Source organism: Chionomys nivalis, chromosome X (genome assembly GCF_950005125.1).
Source record: "Chionomys nivalis chromosome X, mChiNiv1.1, whole genome shotgun sequence".
Taxonomy (NCBI): Eukaryota; Metazoa; Chordata; class Mammalia; order Rodentia; family Cricetidae; genus Chionomys; species Chionomys nivalis.
In genome coordinates, this window is record NC_080112.1 from 53,892,846 (window position 1) to 53,905,540 (window position 12,695).

Here is a 12,695-nt window from a genome sequence, read left to right on the forward strand (position 1 = left end):
TACAAAGGCTCCTAATTACTTACAAATAGTGAGTAAACTTTTCAAGAGTCTGATGCCCAAATTCTTCTTTAAAACTGCACTATATTTCCGTATAATGAGAGTGCCTTAAACTCCAATAAGTCTTTCTTTAGTCCTAATTTTCTAGAAGAGAAAGCCTGTTTGGAGATGGTTATGCATATGATATGGTGCTTTGCCACATGTCTCTGCACATGCCTATTTTTCTTCTTGAAAGGTCCTCTAATACTTCTTCCCTAACTCGTGTTTATGCTTTAGAACTCTATGTACTTAAAACTCTCCTAAATATCTTTCCCAGGTCCTATTTAACTGATTCTTATGTTTAACTGATTCTTATGTAGTATTCATGGCATACTACAATTTACTAAATAGAGGCACCAATTTACTAGAAACTTTTTGTTTCTGGTCTATAGTGTAACTACTCAGACTTACAAGTTTGCTATAGGGAGCCACTTTTCTTTATAATTAGCAAAGCCAGTATCACGGTTCCGTCCACGAATACAGACAAATAGGGAGATAATTTGCTTGTACTTGTGAATGTTGGATTATAAAAAAAAATATAACCTTGCAAGCAGAATCTACACATACATATACAGGTACAAAAACGTGTGTGTGTGTGTGTGTTTGTATGCATATGGGAAGATGCACAAACACACATACTCAGAAATCAAATGAAATATTATAGGTAAAGCTGGACTTCTGTGTAAGTAAAGTAAATAATCATTTTCCCAGTGTGATTTCAAGAACACTAGAATAGTCTACAATATAGAAATTGCTTTTCCATCAGTAGACTGAATCCAAATATTCCATTATTTTTATTCAGACACCTTACCTGTCTCTTCTGGATTGTAAATAACCTTGACAGATCGATTATTGTATAAAATATCAAACTCAGAGTTATTTTAAATGGTGAGCACCACTAAGATTTTTACCAACAAATATGGTATAATACAGTTAGGAGGTACTTTTGTATCAGAGTGCTATGTACAAAATTTAAAGGAAAACACCACTGTGTTTTTCCAGTGATATAAGATGACTTAAGCCCACTTAACAGAATTGCTAAAAATAAGATAGAGTTGAAAATGGTACATAATTAAGCCTAGGTCAGAGGAATAACTGTTATCAGTATTATTAATAAGATATATTATCACTTATGTGATACTTAATATCTTTTATTAACGTGATTGCCCATGATATAATAAAATCTGGTTCAGTAACTATATTTTATATTTTTGAATACTAATTTATTCTGCTATCACACTATGCCTCACTAGATTATGTAAGACTTTAGAGTTTTTCCTCAACATGTAGAATGTTTCTTTTATTTTCTTTTATTCTTTCATTCTTTGGTTTTGGTGTGTTGATTTGTTTAGGGCTGTCCCAGAGCTAAGATTCAACCTGAAACACCTTCTAGTTCATCTTTGTGCATGTTTGCTCCCTGTGATAGACAGTGGCTACAACCCCATTCCCACATTTTTATTTCGTATTTTGGTCCAATAAGTTCTTGAAAACAAAACTTAATCATTTCTTCTCCTCTTAATCCCCATAATAGAAAATATAGATTGGAGATTGAAATTGTCAACCAGCCTGACTGGTGAACCAAATGGTTTGAAGATATCTATTCTAGGTCTGTTCATTTATAGACGGGTATTCACAATCCCTGCACACATAATAGTTCCAAATATTTCTAGTCTTCTCAGAAGAGTCACAATATAAAATGTAATTGATAGTTTTTCAAAAATATAATTTTCAATAGCATGATTTTACTGCACTAGTTTACACACCATCAAACATTTGGACAGAATTGTTATTAGTTGAATGTGTTGTATGCTTCAGTTTTGAAGTCTGAATTGTTATTAGTTGAATGTGTTGTATACTTCAGTTTTGAAGTCTGAATACCCCCACATAGCAGTGGATGCCTTCCATTGTGTACTAGATGTGATTATTTTGAGAATATTTAAATCTTCCTTAGCCAGGGGAGTTTTTGCATTATATACCTTGTAGTTTTATCTTTAGATCTGAGAATCTGGTTATAGAAGCAAAGTGTACTAATATTAACGATAACACAAAACCTGTCTTGAAAGCTCTCCACTTCTCCCCAGAAAAGTTTTGCGAACACAGTGGCTTCCTCATTAACATTGAGACCCAGGTAGCCTTTCTTATATTTTATGACTGTCGGTTTATAAATAAAAGAGAGAGAAATTGACTGGGGAATTATGTAAACAAGTTCTGAGCACCCAGGATTAATTTTGAGGAGCATTCCAGAAGCCAAACAAACATTTCTTTTCATCTCATTTCGCAGGCCTTCAAGAGGGAATTGAAAACTAAAGAACCTGTAATCATGAGTACCCTGGAGACTGTGAGAATATTTCTGACAGAGCAGCCTTTGGAAGGACTAGAGAAGCTTTACCAAGAGCCCAGAGGTAATTGAATGTGGAACTGTAATAACATATTGATAAAGGATCAGGGTTGACAGGGCTGCCCATCCATGCTTGCTGCCAGAGCCTGGATGGCTCTCATACTTCTGAGTTAAACAACTGAGTTAAATCAATTCAAATTAAATGTAGGTTTCAAAAAATGAGCAAGGAATCACAAGGCACAGTGCATAAACCTGTTTTCACAATCATAAATCAAGTAATCCGTGATCAGTCAGTTGAATATTTAGAAGGTAGTAAACAAAGGAGCTTATCCGTGGAAAGGAATTCTATTATTACAAAGACTACAAGCTAATTTCCAGTTTAAGAGCCTGGCTGAAATAAATTAGAGCTCTTCAGCATGTGTGAACATCTTTCTCTCCAAAAGCTTAAATGAATCTTGATTTATCTGACTGACAGAAAAGTAGAACAGATTTGCTAAGGAAGACGGACAGTTTAGCTGTGCTAGACTGTATCAAAATTTATGCCAAAGTGTAAAAGAGCCATTAATCAGGAAGTTGGCCTCTTGTTAATCTACATTCCCTTCCTTTCTTCTAGTCTGACCTTTTCAACAATGTTTTTTCTTTTTTAACAAAAATGGATGTGGCCTGAAACCTTGTCATATTGCCAATTTAGAGCTTCCGCCTGAAGAGAGAGCCCAGAATGTCACGCGGCTCCTACGGAAACAGGCTGAAGAGGTCAACACCGAATGGGACAAGTTGAACATACACTCAGCTGACTGGCAGAGGAAAGTAGATGAGGCTCTTGAAAGACTGCAGGGACTTCAGGAAGCTGAAGATGAGCTGGACCTCAAGCTGCGTCAAGCTGAGGTGCTCAAGGGATCCTGGCAGCCAGTGGGGGATCTCCTCATTGACTCTCTCCAAGATCACCTTGAAAAAGTCAAGGTACTGTGTTTGCTTTGAGAGACCGCCCCAAAAGTACTCACTTAAGTTTATACAGAATCTTCTTTATTATTATTCTTTTTAATTTTACATACCAACCAGTTTTCCCTCCGTCATTCCTCCTGTTTCCTCCATCTCACCTACTTTCTACCCACTCCGCACTCAGTAAGGGAAAGGGAGTTTACAAAGCATGGCATATCCAGTTGAGGTACACACTGTTTTCATTCCACAAAGTGAAGTTATCGGGCCACAAGCTTTAGGAAGTAGCCCATTTTATTTTCCTTGTTTTGAAGTCTTTCACACAGGATTTCCTCAAAAAAAAAAAAAAAGTCAATGATGTAATCATTTAATCTATCTTCAGTAACTTAAAATGAAACATTAAGATGTCTCATTAGTGTGGTAGGTAGTACCCCGGGGCTCATAAGATTAAATATTAAAAAGCTACAAGGTCAAACATAATTTTGATTTTTGCCATTAAGAAATTAATTTGTCATAAAGTAGATGGGTTTGTGGGATTGGTTGAGTATGTTTTTATGGATTCGTGTGTGCGTGTGTGTGTAGTGTTACTTAGTATCAGAACAGAAAATAAAATTTGCCAAAACCAGAAAACCCAGTTTGAGACTATTTCTCTAGTAATTTGATAACGAATGTGAAACAAAATCATTTGTTCTCCAGTCCTTCTTTTTTATTATAAACTAGTAGCAAATTTGGGCTCAGCCTTACATCTTTCTGCATTTTCATTTTCTGTATGCCCTGTTTATTTTCCTCAGAAAGTTTTTCCCTGTTATTCCCCTTTTTTCAACCAGTGTCTTTTCAAAATCCCTACCTTTTTCATTGTAAAGATGACATACATCTATTGGCCAGTAGTGTGTGTGTGGCATATTCTGAACATTACCTTTTAAATATTGAGTAAGTGAATGCATAATTCCCTTACTGATATTTCTGAATCATCCAGACTCTTCCCATTGCAACCCAAAACTCATTAAAAGATGTAATGAAGTCCAGTTATTAAATAAGGTGGCTATCTGTCTTCTTCTTAGGCCTGGCTTTCCTACTCAATTTTAACAACTCAAATGCAGATAATCCAGCATACTCTCTCCATGTTATCCAAATGATCATATTTTCTCATAACTGCTTGCCATGCCATGCATTTTTCCATTTGTCCAAATCACCAAACTTTGTATGTCTGATCAACTCTTACTGAACATTTCTCACCCAGTGTACAGATCACCTATTTTTGTAGTCTTCCATAAATATCTATCACTCCCCCAACCCCACCAGAAGAGTTTCACTCTTTTGACACCAAATCTGAAACTTGAGAGCTTTGATGGTGGTAGTTTAGTTCAGCAAATTAAACTGACAGAAATTGATTTTTTAAAAAGGAAAAGCATCTTTAAAACTACTTTATCCGTGTTGATTTTAACTGAGCAATAACTCCCAAGTAATGGACAGGTAGCTAGCTACAGAGAAGACCATTTGATATAGCTGTGCCATCTCAGGTCCCCTAAGGATGCTTTCAAAATACCATTCTCCATTTTAAAACTCCATTAGTGTTTTAAAAGTTGTCATTTGTGTCACTACAAAACATATCCTCCTGTTGGATTTATGATTGTATCTCTTAGTTAGCAAGCATGGCCTTTGGATTTGGGAAAAAGGATAAAATGTAATCCTAAATCCCTGGACCTTATGGAAATGGTAGCTGTTCTTCTTCCTGGTGATAAGTATTACAAACCAAGACAAAGTAATGTCATGTTCATATCGGCTATTTGACTCACTAAGAATTCCTAGTGTTACAAATAAAACACCATAAGAAAAACCTGCTGGAATAAAAGTTGCATTTTAAAAACCATTCTACTTTCAAAATCCATAATCATTGTTGCTTCCCAAGCATTTTTAGGATACAGTTAGGATTACTCACCTTCAAGAAATAATATCAATGCTTATTTGACTATATTTTACTTTCCTGTAATAAGAAACACAAATAATTGAATCACTTGGTGATATACATAGATATACAAAAGGAGTACTCAGAGCCTTTCAGAAAGCTGTATAGCTGGAGGGAGTATTTAACTGAATGTTTCCCATGTGCTGAGGTGCAATCTCAGCCTTTTCAGTAAGAAAAAGAAAGAGAGGGAGGAAAGAAGAGAAAGGGGAAGAGAAATATAGAGAGAGATTGAATGGTAGGTTGGTTGACTGATTTAGAGACAGATTCTCATTAAATTTATCTAGGATGCCCTTGAACTCTGGGGCTTCAGAGCTTCTCCTGCTTCCATTTAAAGTAGCTGGTACTAACAGAGTAAGTTTTGAAGTCAAACTCTGCAAACAGTCCTATAGTGAAAGTATTTGGGGGTCATTGGTGTTTTCTTGCTCTAATCAACCATTGTTTCTCCATAGAGAAGAAGGTCCATCATTTTTGAACTGTGTTCTTAGTTTATTTGGCTTCATTCTTGTCCTCTTCCTTTTCTTTCATGCTGAAGATTGAGCTCAGGTTCTAATACATGACACTGATACACACTCAGCTATAAAACCATTGCATCTACCCCTAAGTCAGTTCCCAGGCTTTCATCTTGAAATCTGTGAATTTGTCACATTTATTTGTTTATATTTTGCTTTTGCATATTTAGGCTTATAATAAAATATTACTGGGAAAGCCAAAGGAAGAGATTCTCTGAATTTTCCTATAAATCCCTTTTAATGTGATATTTTGATTGCACTTTCTTGACATTTTAACTGAGTCTGATTTCATGGTATTTAAACTGTACCAAGGAGTATATTGAAGCCATTATACCATTGGTATTTATGTTCAACTTTCATATCAAAGACGTTAAGTAGAAAACTAAAAATTGCATCTTCTTAGCCCTTCCAGGCTGAATACTTGTGGCTTTGTTTCTTTGAGAATTTCTTTGTTAAGGAAATTCTTTCCCAGAATTTTCCTTTTTTGAGAATTTCTTTGTCAAAGAAATTCTATCAGAGAATTTTATATTGAGAAAGCAAAGTATATTTCCTCTGAACAGATAATGTTAACTGTGATGAAATATATTAGAATTTCATTTTCATTTTGGTAAACAAACAGCTTGCAACCATCTTCATGTAGCTCTGTCTTCCTTTACTGTCATTTGCTTCTTAACCATGATCCTAATGTTTTGTTTATAATATATTTATCATCAACTTGACAGGACATTAAATCTTTTCTTATAGGGGAACTTTACAAAAAATTGTAATGCTTTCTTACAGAGTTAGAGGATGCATGGATAGAGGGAATTCTTACAAACAAGACAGCCTTAAGAATGATAGAAAATATATAAGTTCCCTAAGTGTCAAATACTATCATTTTAAATGTGTGTGTGTGTGCGCGCGCACGCATGTTTGTCTGTGTGTATTGACTCATGCTTGCTTTTGCAATACCATCCTCAATCACTTCTCTATGTTGTTTTGTGGGTGTGTGGATTTGTTTTCTATTGTCAATTCTTGTTTTGAGACAGACCCTTTCACTGAATCTGAAGCTCATCAGTTGGCTCGATTAGATAGCCAGCTGTTTCCTGGAGTCTACCTGTCTCCACCCCACAGGGTTACAGGCATGCATTGCTGCACCCAGCATTTCTTTAGATGCTAAGGACCCAAACTTGGGTCCTCAGGCTTGTGCACCAGAAACTTCTATACAGTTATCTCCCTAGTGGGCAAATTATATCTTCATAATTAAGAAAAGTTTTGCTACCTGGAATAGAATGGGAAATTTTACTGACTGGTTGCTCAGTTCTAGGAACTGCAAGCAAATGAACTGCTTTAGGGATGCTTTTGCTGTTCTTGTTCTTGCTATGGTATCAAGTATGAAGCATTTGATCAAGAAAAAATAAACAAAACATATAATCCTTCATAAAACTAGATTAGATATGGAACCAATTGTTTCTTTTTAGAATACACAGGCTTTATCAAGCTTTTAATGCACATAGTTCTGTTGTGTAAAAGCACATGATTTGGCCATTAATAGCTGAGAAAACTCTTAGAAAAAGGTACCTAGTAGTACAGGCTCACTGTACACTTTAAAAATATAATGGAAAGGTCATTGTTGGCTTTGTTTGGCTTTGTTTGAGCTTACAAAGTAAAGCACAAATTACTCATCTTAAAAATGCCTACCAAATTTTTTGTTCAATGTGAAATTAATTGTAAGTTACTGTTGCTAAGAGCGCTTATTACTTGTTCCCATGTAGTCCTTCTCATTTCCTGCTTTGTTTGTAAAGCTAAAAGCAAATTACTTAGGACTACAATATCAAATGCTTTTCTTTACCCAAAGCATCTGAGTTTAGATAGCATTGTGTATGTATGTTTTTAAAGTCTCTATCTCAACTTGGACAAATAGAACTTTGTTTACCATGCTATTCCCATCCTGCCTTTGAAACTTCTGAGAAGGCTGAGCAGAGTAATTGTTTCAGACATCTGTTTAGCATACTTTGAAGTCCATATAAGTTCTTTTTCAGTTTCACTTGAACCCCAGCTGTCTCCACCAAAGTCTATAATCAATCTGAATTAAGTTGTCCTACTTCTCCTAATAAGTCTCTTATTAAGTTCTGCATCAACCTCTTAGGGAGACTTAAAAGCTAATTCATGTAGAATTGCCATTTTCTACTAATTTATTTGTCAGCACTCCAAATTCCAGCAGAAACAATTGCAAAGACTATTAATTTGTCTCTTCATAAACAACTTATGTAAGTGTAGTATATGTTAGAACTAAGCAACCAATTTAAAACAATGGGTGGAGGAAAATGATTTGATGACATTCAACACACTTTTTTCTTTGATTGTGGTTCCTGCAACTTCAAAAGAATAAATAAATACATTGATTTAATAAGAGAAACATTCTTCTGCTTTTACTTTCATAAAGAAATAATTATTGAGTGAGCCTTGCCTAATGAGAGGAAAAGGTTTTACAACAGTTGGAAAAGGAACATGTTCATTCCTTATTGAATTTATTTTAATTTGGACTTCTTTGTATTCTTTTGATGGACTATGATAAAAGAAGGAGCTAGAATTCGTTTTCATTCTTACTGCATTAAATAAAAGTTTTACAGCTACTCTTCTGGTCATGGGACATTTACGAGAACATGAATTATCAAAATGTTCTGCTAATAGGCTCATCTGACATTATTCTACTGAAGACGTGTTTAATTTAATAATAAAATTTCTTCAAAGAGTATCATCTTTCTTATTATTTGAAAACAAGCATATCAAAATCTGATTCTTTAATCTGCCAATCCTGTTTACCGAGGATTTATTTCAGCAGCTTTGTTGGTGACTGATAATAATTACAAATTCTATTCCTCAAGCGTCTTAAATAGTAAAATATTCAGAAATACTTAACTAATACATTCAGTATTAAAGGATCTAAAACATAATTCATTCACAGCGTTTATACTGTGGATAAATCCTATACCCAGAGAAGTCTCATCTCATTAGAGAATATGACTGATTTATTTCCAAAGCAAAATTATAGTGAAAATTGTATTAGTAGCATCTAATTTCCCTGAGAATATTTGAGTTAAAGGAAGAAGATTTTTTATTAGTTGTCTATATATATGCATATAATGTACTATATTAACTAGAAATAATTATAAAATACTTTATTTAACTGAAATAAATATTTCCATAGAAAGTGTAGCCGGGCAGTGGTGGCGCATGCCTTTAATCCCATCACTCGGGAGGCAGAGGCAGGTGGATCTCTGTGAGTTCGAGGCCAGCCTGGTCTACAAGATCCAGTTCCAGGACAGGCTCTGAAGCTACAGAGAAACCCTGTCTCAAAAAATGAAAAAAAATAGGAAAGTGAAATCACCCAAATAGTATCCATTTCTAATACTTTTTGACATCTTCCAAAATGTTAACATGTTTTATGTTTCAATAATGTTACTTTATGAACATAAATCAAACAAGAAATTATTAAAACAGAGAACCCAAGGAGTTGTTCTTTAGTATCTTCTTTTCATGTTTCACAACAACAATTTTTCCAATAAAAAAAAACAATTTTCAAATTTTAACATTGATACAAATATTAGGCCTATACAACCTTCTATTAACTAAGTTACTCATACGTAATCATAAGTTAGATTATTTGTTTTCAATGAACTTATTTTATGGGCATAGAATACAAATATTAGGCCTATACAACCTTCTATTAACTAAGTTACTCATACATAATCATAAGTTAGATTATTTGTTTTCAGTGAACTTGTTTTATGGGCATAGAATACACGTCCATATAAAGTAACACAACCGTCTTGTTTTAATGGGGCCTAAGAAAAGACACTGTTTACTTTCATAAGATGGTCTTCATACTAAAACAGCATTTACAGTAGGTTCTATATTAAAGATACTTTCCAAAATCACTTCTAAACTTTTCTACTTCAGTTCTCTCAACATGAGAAGGCAAAGCTTAGTATTTCCTCCTTCCACCTATTTACTTCCTTTTTCTGTGGTCATGAAGTGTCTTTAATGGTTCCAGTCTTAATTTTTAACGTTTGTGACAGTTTCAAGGTGATCACGTAGGAAGTATTTTGTCATTATTCAATGTGAAGATGCTGTTTTCCCCAAACCTTAGGTGCATACACCTGTGGATTTGAAGGCATGCTTTGAAAGAATGAAATGAAGGGTCCCTTCCTTTAGGAGATATCATTTCTTTCCATTAGCTTCATTCACTTACTATACATTCACAGTGAGTGGACTGTTACGGCTGCTTCAAATTCATCTTTTACCCTTTCATATTATCATTGTCATGCGAAATTTCCATGACTCTTGGTAATTTTGAATATATATTCTTTAGGGCTTTTATTAATATTCACTTAATGACTTAAACTTCTGTTACATCAAGTTCCCTGGATGCATACCCTGAGAAATGAGGTCTAGGGGCACAAGATGTATAGAGGGTATGCTTTTTGTTAAAGCTTATGTGGGAGTGGGGGATGCACAACCAAAGAGAAGAAAATTCCAATCAAGTATGAGATCTCAGACAGCATCTGAATCTGTGTCTTGATCCCTGAGAGAGCACCCTGGAACTAAACCATACAACGGAATTGCTTCTTTAAGGCGCAGCCAGTTACCGACTATACTAGTGATGAGCTGCTAAAAAATGTAGCATCTATCTCTAAGGTGGTGCCTAAGCTTGTTTGTACCAGTTGTCACAATGGTACTCCTACTTGTGGTTTTCAGCTAATAGTGTATGATAATGAGTGCAAAATTAGGAGAACATAGGCTCTGTTTCAACATCCCATTAACAATGGTCCACCATGAGGAAGTAGATTGTGTCTTAAATCAGGAGTGTAGAGTTGTTTTCTGGCTTTTGAGATGGCAGGCAACAATCAAACATTAGCAGTCAGTTATCACAGCAGCGTGCAATTGCCCAGGCCAGGTAGAGTGGTCAGTGGCTTAGTAATGTGCTCAGTCTCTGTCTCTCAACATGACTTCCTCAATAATTCTTCCGATTCTGCAAAAATTCTTTGCAAGTAGTAAAAATTTCCGTTTTATGGAAATATGGAATATTACCCCCTCTCTAATCCATCTTCAGCTACCTATCTGTATTTAGTAGTAAAACGTAAGAATTAATAACAATGCCTAAAAATGTGATCATTATTTGAAAGAAAATTACTTCAAATGTTAATTTGGTTTCATAGTTACAGGATTTATAAGCATCCAGGGAGTCACACTGTCTACATATAGCCATTAAGAATGCTCCAGGTACTCTACAGGAGTGATTCTCACTATTGCAGCATGCATTAGAACCCCTTGGAACAACAGTGGCCACCTAGATCAGGTGATCTACTTTTCTACAATTTCTGACTCCAGAGATGTACAGAAGATTTTAAATCACACTTTCCAGTCATTTTCCAGCTTAGGGTGACACTGAAATCCAGACACAGACTTTGAGAATCACTTTTTAATAACAAAATTACACTGCACTTACTCATAGTGATTTTCTTAGCTAAAGTACCTCTTTTATTTTTATTCTATTATAATACAAAGTAATACAAAGAGAAATGTTTCATCAACTTTTAAAATATTTCTACCAGTATTTTTGTAATAAAGTATAGAAATGGGTTTTTGTGGTTTGAATTTTTGAGACAGGATTTCTCTATTAACAGTCCTGGCTCTTCTGGGACTTGGTGTCGGAGGTCCTACTGTCTATGTGTTGCTTTTATTGGTTAATGAATAGAGAGCTGCTTTAAGTCTATGGCAGGGAAGAACAGAACTAGGCAGGGAAAGCTAGGTTGTATGCTGGGAGAAAGAAGGACAGAGTCAGAGAGAAGCCATCTATCCTCCACCTGAGACAGACACTGAAAACATTACTCAGTAAGCCATTGCCATGTGGCAAAACACAAATTAATAGAAATGGGTCCAATTAATATGTAAGAGTTAGCCAATAAGAATCTAGAGCTAATGAGCCAAGCAATGATTTAATTAATACAGTTTATGTGTAGTTATTTCGGGTCTAAGCTAGCCGGGCAGCCAGGAACCAACAAGCTGCTCTCTTCCTTCTACAGAAACTTGCTTTCTAGGCCAGACTGGCCTCAAACTTATAGAGTTCTGCTGGCCTCTGCCTCCCAGATTCTAGGATTGAGGGCTTGTGTCACAGCAATATTTTCTTAAATAAAAATAATTTTTACTGAACAATTTCTGAGAATATTGTTCCTGGCCATAAGTAATATCATTTGTTTTTTCACCTATTTAGCATTATCTAGGACATTGTATTGATAAATCAGTGCATACACATGCCCTGTTGGAATAATTGATATAGTATGAGTAGAAATAGTCATTTCACTCAGGAACCTTGAAATGAATGACAAACCCCCTGTGCATCTTTCAGTTTCTCTTTCTGAAGACACAGTTATTTATGTCAACTTTCCTATTGGTATTTTAATGACATCAGTACAAATAATTTCATGGTTACTTCGGATGATCTATGATGTAACTAATCTTTTTAGTACTAACAAATTGAAGTTAAAATATACAGTCCCATATTTTTTATTTTTGTAATTAATTAACACATTGTCAATGACAACAATATATTCTCTACAACATTTCCTCTGCCAGACGTACTAACTAACAGCAAGTGTGTTACAGTTTTTGAAATCTAGGACATTCAGAGCATCTTGACACTATTCAACAGTTTCCAAATAAGTCCTGCTTGCTATAGATGGAGAGATAATAGCTTCCTTACAAGTTCTTATGCGTGATAACTTACCATGTTAGCTTGTTGAAGCACTATACTCAAAAGGAAGGGAATATATTTATATTTAAAAATAAATATGGGTGTGGGGATAAAATGAAAGTGCCACTGAGAAGGATAAGAATCTTAAGTGCAGTGATTGACAAAGGGGGAATT

The 12,695-nt window shown here is 35.0% G+C and overlaps 1 protein-coding gene across 2 annotated transcripts in view; it reads left to right on the forward strand.

Moving 5' to 3' along the window:
- Dmd (dystrophin) overlaps window positions 1–12,695 on the forward strand; it is a 2,258,623-nt gene that overhangs the window by 1,889,725 nt on the left and 356,203 nt on the right. For both annotated transcript variants that reach the window (XM_057760244.1, XM_057760245.1), the window contains 2 exons: window positions 2,318–2,438; window positions 3,066–3,334. In XM_057760244.1, the coding sequence (XP_057616227.1) occupies window positions 2,318–2,438; window positions 3,066–3,334 (390 nt within the window). The remainder of the gene's footprint in view (window positions 1–2,317; window positions 2,439–3,065; window positions 3,335–12,695) is intronic.